General features: G+C 48.6%; 2 protein-coding genes across 3 annotated transcripts; both read left to right on the top strand.

Moving 5' to 3' along the window:
• Positions 1-927: 927 nt before the first annotated feature.
• LOC103551871 (transmembrane epididymal protein 1A-like) lies at positions 928-4,525 on the top strand. The gene has a single exon (XM_008521552.2). The coding sequence runs from the start codon at positions 3,437-3,439 to the stop codon at positions 4,340-4,342; it is 906 nt and encodes a 301-aa protein (XP_008519774.2). The 5' UTR covers positions 928-3,436; the 3' UTR covers positions 4,343-4,525.
• A 6,394-nt stretch (positions 4,526-10,919) lies between these two features.
• Positions 10,920-20,479, top strand: GLUL (glutamate-ammonia ligase). Of its 2 annotated transcripts, none has more exons than XM_008521530.2 (7): positions 10,920-11,345; positions 13,662-13,840; positions 15,193-15,354; positions 16,939-17,085; positions 17,498-17,625; positions 17,828-18,027; positions 18,608-20,479. In XM_008521530.2, the coding sequence occupies exons 2-7, from the start codon at positions 13,675-13,677 to the stop codon at positions 18,924-18,926; spliced, it is 1,122 nt and encodes a 373-aa protein (XP_008519752.1). In that variant the 5' UTR covers positions 10,920-11,345; positions 13,662-13,674; the 3' UTR covers positions 18,927-20,479. The 2 variants fall into 2 exon arrangements, with proteins under 2 accessions (XP_008519752.1, XP_008519761.1); XM_008521539.2 differs by having other exon boundaries at positions 11,228-12,507.
• The last annotated feature ends 242 nt before the right edge of the window (positions 20,480-20,721 follow it).

Below are 20,721 nucleotides of genomic sequence, written 5' to 3'. Positions count from 1 at the left end.
TCCAGAGCAATTAGTAAATTCATGTTTTCTGAACTCCTGAAAACCTTCTTGCTCACTCTGGTATTTCATGCCAGACAGTGGCAGCGGCTGTGCCAGGGGCCCCTGGAGAACGGGCAGGGGAGTGGGGGCTGTTGTGGGGCAGGACTAGGGGACCCTCACAGTGGAGCAGCCAGGCCATGAAGGGCCTCCAAGGGCTCCTGCAGTCAAACTAAGCTTTCCTCATGACACAGGTTTCCAGGACTCAGTGTCCACAGGGTCCGGAGCTGTTTGCCAGTTCTGCTAATCATTCACCACCTTCGGCTTCCTCTCGCCTACTTGTGGGCAGTGTCTGGTTTGGGATGGGTGATTCCTATCTTCAAAGTCTGAGATCAGGGTGTTTGTGCTTTAATGAACAACATGTGGCTTTGGTGCCAGGCCAAGGTGGGGGCCCGAGCATCCCAGATGGGAGCGTAAGTGGGGCTACTTGTCCTCATACGTGCCACTTTCAACCTCGCATTGCTGTTGGGTCAGTGCTGCTGTTCTCTCTCCCTTCCTCTGGCCACTGAGAACCAGCTCGCAGCTGCCAGGAACTGGGGGGGAGCGCGGGAGCTGGAGGAAGCTCTGCCGCCCCTGCCTCACTTGGACCACAGCCTCGAAGGACTAGGAGCAACATTAAGAGTGATCGAACGCAGCTCCTCTTGAGGCCTGCAGGCCACGTGCTTCCCAGCCCGGCCCTGCTGATGCTCAGGGGAGCAATGGACCCTGTGCGTCTCCCAGAGCAACCCCAAACCAAAGGAACCCCTAGGCTTCTCTCCTCCCTGACTCACTTCAGAAATGTCGCTCAGAGTTTCCCCTTCTCAGTCCTGAGCTCTGCAGTGTGCTCCAAGGGTTTGGATAATACACCAAAAGGGGGAGAGAGACAGGAGATAAAGATGCTCACTACTGTGCAACCACATTCACGTCCTTTTATTTTCACTTTAACAGAAAGTTCAACCCCAACTTTTCAGCTAAGGGGTATGACAATCAGCAATCCCGGGGGAACTGGAATTAGAACCCAGATTTCTGACTCCCAGCCAATGCGTCTCCACTTCCTCATGCTGCCTTCCTGAAACTATGTTTCTATACTCAGTGGTGACAATGGCCACCTCCCTATTATGGAGTACAGACGATTTTTAATGTTCTCCTTTTTGCTTATATATTTCACCTGATTTTTCTAAGTGACTATATATTAATTGAATAAAAACACATAAAATAGAAATTTACAGCAAGAAAATCCCTTCAGAAAGCAGAATTAAGCTTTTGGGCTGGCCCGGTGGCACAGCGGTTTAGTTTGAACGTTCCGCTTCACTGGCCCCAGGTTCGCTCATTCAGATCCTGAGTGTGGATATGGCACCACATGGCAAGCCATGCTGTGGTAGGCATCCCATATATAGAGAAGAGGAAGATGGGCACGGATGTCAGCTCAGGACCAGTCTTCCTCAGCAAAAAGAGGAGGATTGGCAGCAGATGTTAGATCAGGGCTAATCTTCCTCAATAAATAAATAAGTAAATAATAAAAAAAACAATTAAGCTTTGTCTTTCCAATCTGCATTCACACTCAAATTTCCAGCCCCACTAAATCTCTCAATAGTAAGAAGTAATCTGAATTATTGCCATCCTCAAGGGCAGAGAAACTTAATGTCCCTGGAATTCAGTGGACTTGAGAAAGAGTCCATCTCTGTATGGGAGTGAGGGCTCAGAGGCAGTGTTGTGATCTGGCTAGAAATTCTCCTGTCCACTAGGGGCGCTGTCAGCACGTAAGTGCTGCCTCTCTGCCCCACACCATTGCTTGCACTGTGAGGACGGCTGATTATACAGAAGACTGTGACGTCAGCATGGTTCCAGTGGAGTGACGAACTCCCTCTCCCCTCACCACAATTATCACCAACAGAGAAACTCCCAGTCCATGTAGCTCCTGCAATAAACCCAGAAGCATTTGTGGGCCCCGGGCATGCCTCCCACTCCCTGTACCTTGTTCTCCACCATCCTCTCTGCCTTGTACTCTGCTGGCTGCTACCCAATACCCAGGACACTGTCTTCTGAGGGCACATTAGACGGTAGTTAAGTGATAGATAGATGAATCTGATGGGCTAATTCTCATGGCCAACACCAGTTCACTGGAGACACTCCTCTCAACAGTATCTGAATGTGAAGGATTACACCTTAATCCCTTGCATTGCTGAGAGATGGATCATGGGAGCAGAGTGATACGGAATATGGATTTCTTATGGCTATCAGAACTTACACATTTGTAGTGAAGAAGTCTGTGGAAGGCTGGTTCCTCTCTGCTGTAGAAGGGGCCTCAGATCAGCAGGCAGGAAGTGAGGGAAGAGCAAGGACATACTGAAAGCCATGAGGACCAACTGGAGCCCGTGTCTGCCTCTCACCACCTCATACTTCAGTGGCAGGTGACCTGCAGAAGCAACTGGTACCCTTCACACTAAGAGAAGCTGAGGGAGCTGTAGGCCTCACCAAGGAAGTGAGCCAGCAGCTCAGTGACGGGATGCGACAGCTACAGTGGCACCTGGCACCCTACATCCTCAGAGAATGCTTAGCTTGCTGCTTGACTTCCACCTTCAGATGCTCAAGTAAATTTCTCTGGTAGCCAACCCAACCTGGAGCCACACAGGGAAGCAAATTCTGGGAAACGTGCTCAAGCTTAGTTAGGTTGACATACTATGAAACCACCACAGTCCCTAAAATCAATATCAAAGGGTAAATTTCACATCCATTTACTGGCCAGTAGAGATGCTGAAGTGGAGGGAAGGGAGTGGGGATGTGAAGAGGTAAAAGGAAGAGGTGAAGGGAGCTTTCTTGGTTATCTTCAGAATGTGTCTGTAAGAGAAGAACAGACGTCAGATAGGCAGGAAGTATGAATTACATGGTCACATAGCCAAATGTTTATAAATATATGTGTCCAAAAAGAAAAACTTACAAGTGAACCAAAGTTATGTCTGAGAAGTACTGAAGGATACTCAAGGGTTTGTAAGTGTCCTGGCTTCCTCTGGACACCATGGCAACCCCTACCCCCATCTCATGCTCCGCCACCCCCTCCTCTGGGTGCTGGGCAGCACAAGGGGAAGGAAGCCACGGGAGAAAGGGACAAGTGTGATCAGAGCACCTCAAGGGCCATAGAGGGGAGCCCCTGCAAGCACATGCACCAGTTTTCTTCTTTGGCAGAAGCCAGTTAGTTTCCAATGTACCAGAATGGAATGGAACAGTGAGGCTTTAGGCCATCAAAGGCGTAGGCTTGTTTCAAGAGACATTTCCTGTCTGTGGGGGAGCAGTGGGTGGGGTAAGATGATAAAAGTTGGTGGAAGGCAATTCTTTCCAGAGCCTAGAACCTGAAGTGGCTCCAGAAGGTGTGGACGTGTCCGAGCTTTGTCTTCTCTCCTACGTTAGGGAGTTCTGCAGTTCAATGGGACACTTTATCGGTCATATGTACCCAGGGCTGTTTCTAGTCTTCTATGGACTGTATCAGGCAATAGTGGTCTCCAAAGCTGCGATATTCAATGACTCTCTCCTGTATTCTTCATGCCCTCTCAGGAATAAGGGAAGATGGGCCAGGCTGTGGAAACTATCCTATAGAGGTTTGTTGAAGATGGTGACTGGCTCCCTCTTGATAGCTTATGAGATCAGCTGTGTCACAGGAGGGTTGAAGCTGATGAACAGGGAGCTGCCACCGAGATTTATGTTCCCCAAAGAGTGGCAGCACCTCACCATGTTCGTCCTCCTCAGCCTCAATGGCTGTGCAGATGTCACGAGTAAGAACTTGCTGCCTCAGAGATGTGTACTCCTAGAAAAAGGTACCCTGGTCCTGACCTTCTATGTGCTCCTGCTGCTGCTGGTGTCACATGTTCAGGACTCATCAGGGGTGGAGCTGCAGACTCATTCTCTGCTCATCTTGGTGGTCTTTCTGCTGATGCTGGTGTTGACTGTAGAGCTCTGGGCTCCTGAAATGTTTTACCTCTCGCTGATCGAGACTTTTCTGTTTCTCCTGATGGGCTCCTGGCTGATACAGGCAGCCTTCATTCTGTACAGACCCGTCACGGGCTACCCATGGCAGGACGATGACATCAGCGACATCATGTTTATCACCACTTTCTTCTGCTGGCATTTGATGATCAATGCTTTGTGCCTGTTGGGAATCTATGGTGTCTCTTTCTTTTGGCATCGTTGTCACAGTCCCAGCTTGAAGCTCATGGAGACTAAAGAAGCTCCATATGCCACGAGCACTGTAGGATCCCTCTACAACTTGCTGCAGGAAGGGGAGCAGGCAGAGAAAGAAGAACAGGCTCTTCTCCTTTCAAAGAGTTCGCCCTGAGACAGAACCTAGATGCCTGGCACATGGTCCACTCCATCTTCCTCCTTGTGTGTTCTCTCAGACATTGCCATTGTACCCTCTCTGGTCCCCACGGAAGGTAATGGCCACATGAAGGAGAGCAGGTGGTCTCCATCTGCTGGTACATCTCCTGTCCCTGGAACCGCTAATCGCTGAGGAGATGAAGAGAGAGAAGCCTGAGAAAGGGACACTGATGGGGTTGGTGGGTGGGCGGTGGTGGGGGACCAGGGGAATAGTTAAGTGTGCAAGAAAAGCCCTGTGGGGAGAGAAGGCAATAGAAGGAAAGAGAACACAATCCAGCAGTCATGACGCCAGCAGCCTCTTCTCTGGGCACAAGCGACCGCCCTGTACCTGAGGGAATAATGATTTCTCACAATTCAAAACAGGAATCATTCAAATGTCATCCTGATAAAGAAAAGTGGGTACATCTGTTTGCTTGCCAATGTGGCGCCACCATGTGGGAGTAGCGTAATCAGAATTTATAATTAATTTATATTCATTGAAATTACGTTGTTTTTGATCCCCACTCTCCCCCGCCCCTCTTTTTAAGGATTGGCTTCTTTTCAAATTCAGATCAATAAAGTGAGACTTTACCAATGCTTTAATATAGTAACATTTCAAATTTGTAGAATCCAAATTTTTATAGACTTCAAATGCCTCAGTACTTCCCCCACATCATATTTTATTATTCCTATTCCTCACAAAGCTTACTTATTCCGCCCTCGCAGTCTCTGCACACGTAATTTACTAGATCTTATCCTTGGATCTTTGCAAATTTCACTCCCTTGCATCTCACAGAAAGCCATTCCACAATCACATTTTTACCATGTTATTTGGTACCCAGCATAAAACCTACCTTCGCCTGCACCCCAATGAGCACCCCCAAGGGGGCCTTCTCCAAGAGCTCTCGCTGACTCCCGTGTTCGGGAACTCTTAGGCACTTATACTAAACCCGCTTTGATAATTTGCTCATACAGCTGATAGACTCTGCTTTGTTGTGTTTCTGAAATCATTTCCCTTGGGGAGGTTTTTCCTCACCACCTAAAGTGTAGACTCCTAAAGGGTAAGGACTTTGCCATATCCAAGTTACATCATTTCCTATGTGTGTGCCAAATATGTAGCATAGGTGATGCTTAATGAAGGCTTATTTGCTTCCAGCATCTCCGCCAACACCTGTTCCTTCTAAACGTGTTGCCACATGGGTCCGAGGTTCTGTGAGCCTCTGGAAAACACCAACAGCCCTGAAGCCTGAGTCATCTCCTTAGTAATGAGCCCACTTGCTTCCTTGTTCTTGGGATAACAAAATCCACTTTACTCTGTTATTGTTTTTAATTCTCACAAGCATTCCTATAAGGAACCTCCAGAAAACTGAGACTCAGCAGGCTCACTTGCCCAAGTCTTACAGCTGGTATGAGGCAAGACAGGAATTCAAGTGCAGGTGTGTCTGACTCAAGCCAGTGACTGTGTCCTCCGGGACACAGTGACTTTGCTAAAGGCAATGGAGCAGGCAGTGATCCTCAAAATGGAATTGTTAAAAAAAAAGAAAGAAAAAAAGTTCAGCCAGAAGGCCCAGCTACAGCTGCCGCTCAGTGTAAATAGTTTAGACCCCCCCAAAGGGTGAGTCTATGTCCCACTTTCTGTCCATCCCCAGCCCCCACCCTCTAGTCTTTCTGGAAGTGAGAGTCTGGCGGGCTCTCAACTTCTGGCTAGGTCTTAAATTTCTGGGCTGGGATCCGAGTGGGAGCTGCGGAAAGACTTGTTTGTGACCAAGATTTCTGATCCTTGCCATTTCCCCTTAACTCTTGGTTCCTAGGGGCTTTTCAGTGACCTTTCTCGAGGGGCCTCCTGTTCTATTCACTTCTCGCACGCATTGACGGGAGATGATGAAAAAGCAAGCTGCCCACTTCTAGTCATTTGAGGGCTAACTTTATATTGATAGCCAAACCTCTGGTAATCAATTGATTACCCCAACATAACATCTCTTAAATATCTGGTGTAGGTAATAAGCTTACGAATTCTTAATTTACTATATTTCAGATGTAACGGAGAGGCACCCCCCCCCCCCCCCCCCCCCCCCGCCTTCGAAGGCCAGTCGAGAAAAAAATCTTCCCCTCTTCAGCTCGTAGGGAAGAGTTTCTCACAAAACTCCACCAGAGGGCACTACGTTCACGCCACCCCAGCCAAGCCTTTAGCTCTCCAACCCTGTAAACAAGTCTCTCAAGAAAGGGTTTAAAAGAACTGGGAGGAGGGGAAAGGAGGTCAGGAAAAGTACAGAACCAGCCTAAGTATTGCCCAAGCATCCAGAAAACATATCTGTGGACTGTTTGTTTCCTGCTAAAATCTGGCATGTGAATGTGAAGTAAACAGGGATTCAAATCAACTAATGGGATGGGGGGTGAGGGAGGAAGGGCTGTGGATCCAGTTGAGGATATCTTCGGGAAAAGCGCTAAAGGACACACTGTGATCTTTTTTGACTACAATGCTAAATTTCCTAAACTTTTTAATAAGCTTCAATAATGTTCCAATCAATCTAGAGAACAAGGATTCATATATACACTGAAAATAAGGAACAGAATTTATCTATAAAAAAAAATCCCAGATTCACAGCACAACGAAACTAGGGACAGATTATTAAATAGGCAAAATGATCTCCAAAGAATCCTTTACAGAGAAGCTGCCATAAAGCGTTTCTTTTTCTGGTAATCTAGTTATTCACAAAGAATAAACTGAACATCCACTGTATGTAAGGCACTGGGTGAGACACAATGTCGGATTGAGAGGTAAACCGGTTAGTCCCTGCACCGGGTACTTTCCTCAGGGGTAGAGTAGGGATCTCAGTGCTTTCGAGGTGGTGGCTCAGAATGCCTCGTCCACAGCCTGAGGAGATGGGAAGGAAGGGAAGCAGAAAAAGGCTCTCAAGGGAGTTACACCCTGGAAGCACATTAGGCTGTGAAATGCTGCACAAAGGTGACTTCAGCTAGCTCCTCCAAGTCACTGAGGCCTCAGCTTCCTCACCTCTACGATAGAATAAGAAATGTCAGACAGAGAAGCCAAATACCGTATGATTTCACCCATATGTGGAAGATAAAACATAGATGCAGAGAATAGATTAGTGGTTACCAGAGGGGGAGAGGGGAGGACGAAAGGGGTCAAAGGGCAACGTGTATGTGCTGGAGGATAACTAGACTGGGTGGAGAACATGACGTAGCCTATACAAAAGTCAAAACATAATGCTGTACACCTGAAATTTATATAACGTTATAAACCCATGTGGCCTCAATAAAAAATTAAATAAGACAGAATGGTGTGAAGATTAATTCTAGAATTGCACAGCTTTAATTTCCTCAGGAAGACTTATTTTCCCATGTTGTCAGCTAAGATGAACTTAATTACTCTAAGCAGTTTCCTATTAGACACAAGTTTTGGGGTAGGGCTCAAACAGACCTGAACCTTCAGTCATAACGTGCAGTTCAGGAAATGGTGTGTTCCCCATATTCGAATGATTTCAAGAGGTCTTCAACAAAACTCAAATCAGGCTAAAGAAACACAGCTGAGATTTGAACTTCTAATTTCCTAACCTGAGTTTAAGAATATCAAACAATCAGAAAGGATGTAAAGAACCATTCCTGTGTGTTCAGTGTTGGATAATGAATTGAGGTAAAACCTAGTCTTTCTTTAATTGTGCAGAGGGAAATTTGAAAGCTTGGCTAACTGCAGCTTCGCCTCAAAATTTGGCTTAAGAGTAATGACATTAACTTCCAAGGCTGTTTCTTTTCTTCTTTTTGTTTTATTTTTGTTTTGTTTTAAGATTATACTATGATCTACTCTTTCGGAAAGAACCAGTGTTGGTTTATTTAAAAAAAAAAAAAAAGAATAGTTGACAATTCTGGGTTGGGTTTCCAGGGTGTTCCTCAAGCCTGGGTCTCAGCTGGGTCTCTTTAGCCCAGGTTAAGGGTTTAGTTGAATGCCTGTTGAAATCATTCAAATATAGGGAAAACTCCATTTCCCACACTGCATGTTATGGTTGAAGGTTTGGGTGTGTTTGAGCCCTCCCCCAAATCTTGTCTCTAATGAGTGCAAGGCACCCACACAGACCCTGGGAAAGACATACCGAAAGTCCCTGTCTGAGATGAATGTCACATCTGTCATTTTAGATAAGGGCTTATGACCTGCAGAGGGAGAATGAGTCCTTTAAAATAGAAAGAAAGAAATTGAGAGAACTCGCAGGTAAAGCCCACCCAAGACAAGGCCTTTACTTCAGGAAACGGAACAACATTCACGAAACGCTTTTAGTCTCTGGGCATTTCTGGAGGTTTGGAACAAAATCTTTACCTATAATATTGCTCCCCGACTCTATCCACCCCTTGGACAAAGCTACTCTAACTAGAAAGACCTGACTTCAAAGCACGTGTAATGGAGCCCCCTGTCAGCTTTGACACAGGGTGTACTAAGAGACAAAAGGGTTCATGGGTTCAAGTATTCTAATGCTCTTTTTATGGAGGGGGTGGAGGATGGGGGTGGATGGCAATTTGGGGAAGAAGGAGGAGAACAAAGGGCAGCAGACACAGCAAAGTCAAACTGGGTGACACAGGCTGTTCTACTTTTAACTTCTCTAAAAGTACAGCCTGGGTTTCTGGGGGCGAAATAGTTAGCTAAAGGACTTTCTTCTGCTTTTTCTTCCCTCATACTCCTTTAAGCTTTCCTCATCAGTCCCTGGACTCCTTTGGGCCCTAATTCGGTTGGTTTAAGTAAGTAGGGGGCTGCCTGAGGAGGACGAGGCCTCTTGTTCCCTCCTGAAAGACTCAGTGGTCATGTATTACTTTCCTAACCCTCACAGAGTGTGCCCCTGGTCACATGAATGGATCAAAGCAAATCCATTCTCATTCTTGGAAAGGCAACTCAAAGCACATGTTCTCTTGATGATGCCGCTGTCATTTCTGTGTGGTCAACAAACATCACTTATTGAACACTCACCCTGGACACTCCCGGGAGATACACAACCTGCTCGGGGAACTTAATGGTGCTGAGTGCAGTAGAAGGCTCTGGTTTATGCTCAGGCAGTTTGGCATCTGGAAATTACCATCTTTTTAAAAACCAGAACATCATCTGTCCCCTCCTCCACTCTCTCTCCTCAACCTCTTTAAGACTTGATAGAAGAAAATGGAATGAGGACCGCTCACTCTATTACCAGGTCCAAGCCCACTCTCATAAAACTAACAGTGGAACATCACACTGTTAGAAAGTTGTACTGAATGGGTTGTTATGGAGAAAGATATAATCCAATCTCTCCAGTTTATCTTGGCCTATAATAATTATATTACTGTTTTCTAAATATTCACTATGTTCTAGAGACTATCCTGATCTCTTTTGCATATGCTATCCCAATTCATCCCTACAAGATACAAGGTAGCTATTTTGGAAGCAGGAAACTGAGGCTTCATGTGGCTAAGTCACTAAGCCAGCACAAAGCTAGTAAGAGGTGAAGCCCAAATCTGAACCTAGTTTGTCTCAGTTGAAGCCCAGCCTTCACCCACGACATCATAACGCTTCAACACGCAGCAGGGAAACTTAACATGGAATCTCTTACACCTGCAAGGCACCTTACCCAGTCCGGATTGTCATCGGTCTGAAACACACCCAAAGTCCCTGTGTTTGAGATGAATGCTGCATCTGTTACTTTAAAGCACTACAGTGTTAGACACACTCTTAAAGGCAAGGGATGTTGACCGAAGAAGCCAAGTTATGTGTGTGTGGTCACAGGCAACGTTTCTTTTCCATACTTGTGGTACAAAAAACAACCAGAAGAACAAACTTCTTTCCTTTCTCCTGCAAAAGCACTGGAAGCATGACTTCTTGGTCTTCAAACAAAAACATCTCAAAGACTGGGGCTCCTGAAAGATGCAATAAAAGCTAGACACCATCAGGTGGATTTCAGGTAATAAAAATAGAATGATCAACTAATAGCACTAGTAGCGATGAAAATATATGTGTGTATATAAATTAATTAATGCACATACAATTATTGATCATGTTGACAAGCAACCATTTCACGACTGTGTTCACATACACATTTCCTCAACCATCACAGCAAGGCTGAAAGGAAGAAGGGGTACTAATTCTCATTTTTCAGACTAAAAAGGCGCAATAAATTACTTGAAAAGCAGTATAAACACAGCATGTTGATCACAAACATGAGATCGCAGACTTCCCTTCGCTTCCCCCAACCCACTGAGAGCCAGGAGGGGGCTCTTCCAGGCCGACCCTCGGCGGTCCCCTCTCTGCGCCGCCCTGTCCGCAGGCCCGCGCCATTGCCCAGGCTGCCCAGGGCTTCCCAGGGGCCCGCGCCCCGCGCTCCCTCTCAAACTGGACACGAGCGCCGGGAAGAGGGGCCGGAGGTTCTCTAACAACAAAAGGCCAAATTCTGTTCCCGTGGGTCAGATTTGTCTCAGGGAGCTCTGGGGTCTGCAGCATGACTTCGTAAAAGAGAGGATCGCCTGCAAAACTGACCAACCTGAGGGCAGCAGGGGCGGGGGCCGGGGGCGGTGTGCTGGGCGCCTCCAGACCCGGGGACGGGGGCTGCGGGGAGGGCCCCGGGCAGGCGGGGTCCTTCCCGGCAGGAACTCGGCCCTCCGCTCGCAGCCAGCCGGCCCTTCCTCCCCTCCCCCCGGCCCTTTCCCTTTCCCTTTCTTTCTTTCTCTCCCGGCCCGCTCGCCCCCACCCGGCGGCGCCGGCACGGCTGCTCGCCCAATGGCCGCGGTGCCCGGGCGCGCATCAGCTGATCCGCCCGCTCCCGGCTGCTGGGAGCCAATCAGGGCGCCGGGGGCGGCCCTGGCCGCCGATAAAGGGTGCGGGGCTGCGGGTGGCCCTGCAGAGCCGAGAATGGGAGAAGAGGGGAACCATTAAGCAGCGCCCGCGGCCTCCTCTCCTCTCCACTCCGCACCTCGCTCTCGCAGCCTGCCCGCCCTGCTGCCCGCTCGCCGCTCAGGTAAGCGCCCGGCCGCCCGGGGGCCGTGGAGGGATGCGCGCCGCCCTCGCCGCCGAAGTGCCCGCGGCGCCCGCGCTTTTGCCCTCGGCTGGGCTCGGCCCCTTCCCACCTCCGGCCCCTCCTCTCCGCCTCGGCTTGCGCGCCCTCCCGCGTGCTTCCTTCCGCCGCCTAGAACTGCTGGCGGCTCGGGGTCGCCGACTGTGGGTGCGCCCGTCGCCAGGCGTCGAGGAGGGCGGGGAGTTGTTTTGATCTTCTTTCGCTGCTTGCGGCCCAAAGCGCCCTCCCCGGAGGTTGCTTGGCGTGGCGAGTTGGGGAGCCGCTGCCCGGGCGCTGCGCCCCCCGCTCGGCCGTGTCGTATGCGCTCTGATTGGAGTGGCCAGGTGGCCTCCTGCGGGAGCCTGGCCCTAGGGATCGCCGTGGTCTGGAGCACCTTTCAGACGCCCGTTGAGGCGAGCGTGGTTAGGACGGCCGGCCGGCCGGTGCGCGGGTCCCGGGGCCCTGCACTGTGACTGAACAATGCGGAGCCCGGGCCGCGGCGCACCCGGGGGAGGCCTGGCCGGGCAGGGGCAGCCGCGGCGCGCTCAACCTCCTGCCACCCACGCCCCACGCCCCCCTGCCCCCCCAGCCCCCAGCCTCGGCCCTCGGAGGGGATGGCCCCTTGGGCGAGGCCCTGAGATCCCAACGGGGGCCCGAGGGGCGGGGCGCAGACTTTCGAGACAGTTCAGTAGGAAAAGGCTGCTTTCAAAGTGGATTATTCCAGTTGCCCGGGGGGCGGGAAGAGGGGATCCTCCCCCGGCCGCCAGTCTGCGAAAAAGACCGCGAGGGAAGATGAAGACCACCTGGAGTCCCGGTATCCCCGGTCCCCCTCCAACTGCTTCGGCTTCGTCGCCTACTCAGTGAACTCCGGCGAGAAATCGCGGGGCAAGCCTAAGACCGAGACGTCCCAGCCTGCGTCTTCCTGCACGTCCCGGTGGGATCCCGATCGCTCTCTGACTCCCTCTCCGTCCCCGTCCCCGTCGCCCTCTCCGTCTCCCTCGCCCGGAAAGCTCCGGTGCGTGGACCACCGAGAGCCGGAGGGGGAGGAGAGGCGCGCACACAGATCCAAAAGGAGACGGGCTAAAGAGGGCAACACCAGCGATCCAGTTGATCTTCTGTGGCTGGGGTGAGTGAGGAGGCAGGGAGGACGACAAAGACAGCTGAGAACTGCAGAATCCCGTTTTTCTCCCCAGCGGGTAAACTTGACACCGCGGCGGCACCAGTTGATACAGTCGACTAGGCTGTTGTCATCCTTGGAGAAGAGCAGGAGATGGGATCCCAGGCTAAGGGAGGAAGTGTGGCTTGACGTTAGAGCTGTAACAGATGGGGAGGAATGGACACTGGGTTGTAGCTTTGAGTGGGAGCTGAAGGATCCGGATTGTGCTGGTAAAGGTAGGGGTAGGGGCGCGGGTGGGATTTGACCAGCCGAATCTTCTAGACTCAGTAGGCAAAGGAATTGGTTCTCCTCTAACACGACTTGACAGACGAGGTTCTCGTTCCCCCGGGGGAAGGGTGAGGCTGTTGGAGGGAGAAGCAGTTGTTTTCAGCTGGGCAAACATGGCCGGTTGCCCATAGAAACTTTGCCACTGTACTTCAGAAAGTTGCCCAAGTCACTGGAGGAGAACAATGTGTTCCCTTTCCTTTCTCCGTGGGCCACTGAGGGGGAGGGAGGGAGAAGCTCGTGTTGAGGCTGGTTTTGTGGCTTCAGAGTTTCAGAGGTTTTGTGGTGGTGGCTTGTAGTTTTTAGCATGCCTCAGCTTTTGAAACGCCAGATCTTTTTGATTTAGAAGTGGGGATTTCTGAAATTACTTTGATAAGTGCTCTAGCGAAATCTCGGAATGTCATTCTCAAACTTAAAATACCTTCTGAAGGGAGAACTTTGCCTCAGACTGATGGAAATTATCGCAGTGTGCATCTTGGAACCTAGCTTGAATCAGCTATTTTTACCTCTTGGGATAAGACACCCCTTAGGCTACGAGGAAAAGGGAAGGACTCACCCAGGAACAGAACGGAGCAGCCAAGCCTTTCTGTGGCTGGATTTTACTTCTATTGGGAGACGCTATCTCTTCTGTGAACTCTGTGTCTGAACTTTTGTATTTTCTTTTGTTTTTTGAGGTATTTCCCCCCAGCATCTTAGTATAAAAGATAAAACAATTCCCCTTTGAGTGTGGGACTTCCAAAGGGAGGAGCCACCACTCCCACTGTGACTTCTTGATCTAATTGTCCTCATGGAGAGGATCAGTTTGAAGTCAGCGTTCTTCTGTTTTTTTTTCTCTCCAGAACATCTTCCACCATGGCCACTTCGGCGAGTTCCCACTTGAACAAAGGCATCAAGCAGGTGTACATGTCCCTGCCTCAGGGTGAGAAAGTCCAGGCTATGTATATCTGGATTGACGGCACTGGAGAAGGACTGCGCTGCAAGACCCGGACCCTGGACAGTGAGCCCAAGTGTGTAGAAGGTGAGAGGCTGGGTGGAGTGGGAGCAGCCGGGAGGTGGGCTGCAGCCTGAGGTCAAGTCGCCAGATTTAGCCTCTTGATTATTCTGTTTGTAAGGCTTTTCTAAGGCCGGGCTTTTTCAGACTTACTCAGTCAACGTGAAGCTCCTACACTGCCTCAAAGCATAGCAACGATGGACTCCTTTATTTAAGTGGGATCTTGCGTGTAAGCTAGTATATTGAAGAAGAAAGGGTAAAAGTCTGTTTTGGGGGGCTGGGGGGACTAGAGACTGCTGACTTGCGCATCCCTACTTAGTTGGCGCTGAGGCACCCTGAGAACCCACTTGGAGAACCACTGCTCTGTCTGACCTGCCTGTGCCATCTACTTTACAAACTCCTTAGACTGTTTCAGTCATATTGCTGGGGTTCTAAATGCAAAGCAAACGCCCTAAAGTGGTTTCTTAATAGGACCAGCCACTCCTTTGTTTTTAGTTGATGCCACTTTTGGAAATTCTTAAGCCATCTGATTGCTTATCCCACTTGGAGCTGTTATGGAAGAGTTCGTTTTTCGATCTAGAACAAGGCCATAGCCTTTGTCCTGCAAAGGGGCCAGTGGAGAAAAACTATCACCCCTTACTTTACTTTAAGGATGGCTTACTCTTCTGATAATGTGCACGTTTGAGTGAATGAACGATTGACTAGACATAGAGCATATTTGTAAACCCGCTCCGTGGTGAGCATTAGACAGGCACTGGGGGTACGAGGTAAGAGTTTGGTCTCTCCTTCGGCAAACTCATACTTAACTGGAGAGATGAAGAAACCAATCTATAAAACATAGTAGGAAAAGTGGGTAAGTGATATAGAAGCATCCTTCAATAAGTTACATCCTGCTAGTCGTCTGTTTGCTCATCTACAAAGTAAGGATATGACTTGAGCTAGGGCAGTCCGCAGACGCAGTGTAGGGGATGAATTAGAGAAAGAAGGTACGCAGCTGGCCTAATGGGGAATTGGAATCTTTGTTTCTCCTATTTCAATGTTTTAAATGCTGACTGACTTACTGGTGATGTCAGGTTACTTCAGTTTGTCTCCTTGGTGTCCGGTAGACTTATTTAGGGAGGAAAGCTCATTCTTAGATTGTTCTTGTGATTGTTAGTTCTTTTAAGGAAGTAACGCAATGGTCTTGCACTCAGATAGGAAAGACTGTAAGGCCGTGTACAGACGTCAGGGTTTGCGTATTAATAGTGGCAGTCATACGTCACTGACTTTGGAGGAGAGTGTAGGTCTTCAGAGGTGGAAAGATGAGTGAGGAGCTGTATCTTTGCTAGAAAGCTTCTGTGCATTTGTAACTTAATTTTCCCCTTTCTTTTTTTCCCCAGAGTTGCCCGAGTGGAATTTTGATGGCTCTAGTACTTTTCAGTCTGAAGGCTCCAACAGTGACATGTATCTCGTCCCTGCTGCCATGTTTCGGGACCCTTTCCGCAAGGACCCCAACAAGCTGGTGTTCTGTGAAGTCTTCAAGTACAACCGAAAGCCTGCAGGTGTGTATGGGATAGGTGTGGGTGCCCCACCGCAGTCCGTGAACGCCATTCAGGAGAGGGAGAGGATGTTCCCAAATCCGTATTGGGAAGACAGGACTGTCTCAGAACTGTTTCAGGAGCCTTGGGGATTGGACGTGCATCTCTCCACCCTGGACTTCCTCATTCACAGGTGGTGTGGCCCATCTTCCCTTGGTCTCCCCTATTGGTTTCGTAAAATGACACTGGATTCTCCTAAATTTGTTAGCCAGTGGAGTCCCCCGTGAGACAGCCCTCCTCCCTGCCTGTGTATTAAGAACGTGGATTCTGAAGTTCGAATGTTGGATTTGATTCTGCATCTGCCCCTTACTGGCTGTAAACTTGGGCAAGTTATTTATCCCCTATACTTTCATTTCCTTGAACTTAAAATGGGGAAAATAATAAAAATCCATCTCGTAAAGTTGTTTTGAGGATTAAATGAGTTAAATGTGCAAATAATTGAGAACAGTTGTACATCAAATACTGGTTGCTATTTCACTCCAGACCACATGTTTTCTTTCTCCATCCGTCTACTGACTGAAACGTGAGCATCTGGGTTCATTGAGAACATAACATTCACCTTGAGGTTGTTGTAGCTGTACCTTTGGGTTTTGTCTGGCATGCCCGTTGCTCCCATTTCTCAGCCCTTCATCGTCTTAAACTCAGATGAAGTCTCATTTCTCTGGAGTCTCGTGCTGCACTCTGCCAGTGAGGCTTTTGGCAAGTCACTGAGTGACTCTAGACTTGACTTGCCTTTGTTTTGAGAGGCGCTATCCTACTATGTCAAGGGGCAGGAACTCTGAAGCCAAGACACCATGGGTTTCCTGGCTCTGCTGCTGGCCCTGTAACCGAGGCAGACCACCTGACATCTCTGAGCCTCATTTCTCATCTGTAAAAAAGGAGGCTTAGAAGACCCACCTCACAACTGAGTTGTGAAGACTCAGTTGTGGGTTTCCTTAAATCCATAGGTCTGAAAATGGTTCGTATGACAGAGTTAAGCAGTCAGTAATACGTCTGTTTACTTGTTTTAAGGTTCCCTTCTAGCTTGGAAATTGTTTCCAGTTGAGCTCCTCTCGTTTTCACGTTGTTTTCCTTTTGCACTACATAACTTGGCACTTAATCTTCTCACCTGGAATGTAAGGCTCCGAATAGACAAATGATCCTCTCAATAAAAATTGTAGATTTGGCTCTGAATGTCTGAGAAACCAGGAATAAGTCTGACACCTAGAAGCAGCTATGTAGTGATTAGAGGGTTTAAGTGCCTGACATTTGGTACTTGGGAGGTGGCCAGCGTGCAGATATGGTGAAAACTTATTCTGTTCTGGAACCACTGTCACGTGACTTGGTTGTAACCGAGTTTAGTTGTAAGGCTTTGGGGAGCCTCCCTACAGATGTATAATTGCAGCTTTTCTCATCTTGATGGGACACAGAAAGGTTTATACTGGGTCCGTTCATCTCATCATCAACACTTTAGCTGCGTGGAATCCAAAGATCTTTTTCCCGTCACCACTGGGCTTCACTATATTTGTTCGTACGTCCCTAATGGCGTGCTGATTTCTCTTTTTGTAGAGACCAACTTAAGGCATACCTGTAAACGGATAATGGACATGGTGAGCAACCAGCACCCCTGGTTTGGAATGGAGCAGGAATATACGCTCATGGGCACAGATGGGCACCCTTTTGGTTGGCCTTCCAACGGCTTCCCTGGGCCCCAAGGTAAGTCCCCTTGGTGAGAGGTGAACCTCTTCCTCCCCAGTTGCTTTATTAGCGAGGACAGTCTCCCCAGAGATGGGCGTGACTCCTTGTGAATCAAAAAGCTCTGGGAATATCCCTGAGATTGGCTGAAACAATACTGTAAAGAGCCCTCATGTTACCTAAATCCAGACATAGATGTTTCAACATTAACGTTGAGGGAAAACCTTTGGCTCCACCGAGGATATGGCCAAGAAGAGCCCCCTGCATACACATACACACACCCCCGCCCCCCCAGGTGAAGGCAGGGAAAGTGATTCCGGAAGCAAGTGTCAAGAGCTTTCTGGTTTCTGACTTTGGTGTGTGCATCTTACATGGAGAGGGATTTTTCTGGGTGTGTCCTGTCTCTTGACACTTTGTCTTGATGCCTCTGCAGGTCCATACTACTGTGGTGTGGGAGCAGACAAAGCTTACGGCAGGGATATTGTGGAGGCTCACTACCGGGCCTGCTTGTACGCCGGCGTCAAGATAGCAGGGACAAATGCTGAGGTCATGCCTGCCCAGGTAAATGTCTTTAGTCCATCACTTTCTGCACCTATAGGCAAGTCGGGACTTGTGCTAGCAAGGGCCGCTGATGCACCACTGCTCAATCCAAAGCCTAAAGGGTGGGTTGGAGCAGAGGTGAGAAGAGAGCAGATTTCAGAGCTTCTGAGTTGAGGTGAGCAGTTTGCTTTATTTCAAAGGCCTCCCTTCTTGTTGTCTCTAGTGGGAATTCCAGATAGGACCCTGTGAAGGAATCGACATGGGAGATCATCTCTGGGTGGCCCGTTTCATCTTGCATCGTGTGTGTGAAGACTTTGGAGTGATAGTAACCTTCGATCCTAAGCCCATTCCTGGGAACTGGAATGGTGCAGGCTGCCACACCAACTTCAGCACCAAGGCCATGCGAGAGGAGTGTGGTCTGAAGTGAGTGCCTTCTCCTGCTGGGGCCATCTTTCTCTCTTTTCAAGAATACCTGCCAAGGATTTGATGTTCTGGGGAGGAGTAAACCAGACTTCTTAGCCAGTACCTTAGCTCTTGGCACTTGGCTTCAAAAATTCTCTTCTATTCCTATCCTTTTGTTCCTATTTGAAAAGCACTAAAAAATTCTCTAGGAATAGAATTCAAGGATGGTGATGGGAGAAGATGACATAGATTAATGCATTTGAAAATCTAGTAAGAACTAAATTAGGACAATACAAGCATGTGAATGAACTTAATGCTTATGGGTGGGAGAAAGGCTTTAATTAGGGTCTTTTGTTTGACAAATACCATCTGCTGTGTGTCTGGCACTCTTCTGAGCACTGGGACACACAGGTAACAAGGTAGAGTTGCTGCCCTTGTGGAATATTTCTTCTACTTGGGCTGTGTTTCAGTGAATTGGAAACTGGAAAACAGTCTGATAGATGAGTCACTCTCCATTCTTGGATCCAGACCTGCTCCTCCGACCTTGAAGGGCAGATTTCCTGAGGACAGGTCAGATGCTCATCTTTTCTGTTTCCTTTAGGTACATCGAGGAGGCCATCGAGAAACTGAGCAAGCGGCACCAGTACCACATCCGAGCCTACGATCCCAAGGGGGGCTTGGACAATGCCCGGCGCCTAACTGGATTCCACGAAACCTCCAACATCAACGACTTTTCTGCCGGCGTGGCCAACCGTGGTGCTAGCATCCGCATTCCCCGGACTGTCGGCCAGGAAAAGAAGGGTTACTTTGAAGACCGTCGCCCCTCTGCCAACTGTGACCCCTTTTCGGTGACAGAAGCCCTCATCCGCACGTGTCTTCTCAACGAAACTGGCGATGAGCCCTTCCAATACAAAAACTAAGCGGACTAGACTTGCAGCCATCAAACCCCGCTCCTAATTCTACATCCTGCTCCCACTGTCGCCCCTCTCTCAATTGTCCTAATAGCTGTAACTCAAAGGGTGGAATATCAAGGTCTTTTTTTTTTTTTTTTTAATTCCTCGTGCCCAGTTAATCTCTTGCTTTTTTTGGCCAGGATAGAAGGGGTCACGTTCTTAATCTCTTCACACACCCTCACCCCCTTTTTTCCTATCACTGAGGCTTTCTAGTGCGTTAGTGGGGTGGCGGGGGGGAGACATAACCACTGCTTCCATTTAATCAGGTGTATTTGTCCAATAGGTGTAGCTATCCGGACAGAGAGCGTAGCATTTGTGACGGAGAGGAAGGACTTTTTCTTCAAGGTAGCTGAATGGGGAGAGGCCTGGCTTACTCTCTGATTAGGTTAGGATTTCCCCTCTTAGTGGGAAGTTCCATTTTTCTGTTAAAAGTGAGGATTGGGGGAGAAAGAAGGATGGGCATCACAAAGGAAAACGCCCTGTCCTCCTAGCGTGGTGCCTCCCTTGCCTGGGGCTGAATGCCCTCACCTGAGGCCGAGAGAGCTCAGCCTAAACGGATGGACAGCCCTACCTTAGAAGAAAAAGCTCTTATTGCTTGGTCCTCCATTTATAACACAAAGCAGAGTAGTATTTTTATATTTAAATGGAAAAACAAAAAAATTATATATACAGGTGTGCAGAAATGTGTGTTTTTTTCCCTGAAAGAAAAACCATTCTGGTCACCGGGAGCCAAATCTGGGGCGAGTAGTCTGGTTAGGCATGGGGATGTCATACGTGGGGTGAGGGAGGTGATGCTTGAAAAGTTGGTTCTTGGAGGCTCTTATTCCCTTGCTACCACTTAGGGGTTTCTCTGCCCTGCCCACCCTTCTGGACGGGTGGGCACTTCGGTTAACAGGTGGCAGCAGTCAGCCAGCCCCGGGGCTTTGGTTTAAAAGACGCACATGTACTTGTACACACGGGGTTAGAAATATGAGTTGGCTGGTCAACTTGAGCATGTTACTGACAAGGGGGTTTGGGGGTTATTTTCTGGTGGGACTAGCATGTCACTAAAGCAGGCCTTTTGATATATTAAAATTTTTTTTTAAAAAAGCAAAACAAGTTTAGATTTTAATCATTTGTAGGGTTTCTAAGTCATTGTTTTACAGAATTGCTTGTTTGCTCCCACTGTCTCCTTCCCATCTCTGCTCTCTGAGGCGACGGGGACAGGACTGAGCCAAACACTTGTAATTTTGTATCCTGGTGTCTATTCTGAGTGGGAAATATTCCTTTCCTTTGTTAAGATTCCTGAGGAGTTATTTTTTCTTTTATAATAAAAAACAAACCCCACCTTCGGCCCTAAGCTTTCCCTACTGTTTGTGGCTGTTTTTGTGCTGGCGGCGGCAGGCCAGCTGTGGCTTTCTCTTGCCGTGACGACTTGTGATTGCCATGTACAGTATGTTCGGAGTTAGATAACTCCTCATTGTAAACAAGCTGTGTTAACTGCCCAGAGCAACTCTTATAAATCAACCTAACATTCGTAAGATCTCTTCTGACTTGATTCTTTGTGATTCTTTTAAGACCCTGTGTGCTATTTCAGCCTGTTCTTGCCTACCAAAAAAGGAGTTTTTTTTAAGAGGCAAAGTAAGCTCAGGTTTACCTGTTCTTGGAATTTTTTAAAAATCTTGAATCATGTTGCTGATCAGCTGTTCCCCCTATCTAGTGGAGTCTCTGTGTTAAGGCATAGCCCAGCCCTAGAGTTGGGTAGTAGAGTACACACCCACCG

The sequence above is a fragment of the Equus przewalskii genome, chromosome 23 (genome assembly GCF_037783145.1).
Source record: "Equus przewalskii isolate Varuska chromosome 23, EquPr2, whole genome shotgun sequence".
Lineage (NCBI taxonomy): Eukaryota > Metazoa > Chordata > Mammalia > Perissodactyla > Equidae > Equus > Equus przewalskii.
Note: the sequence above shows the minus strand (reverse complement) of the source record. Positions and strands in the feature narration are given on the sequence as shown.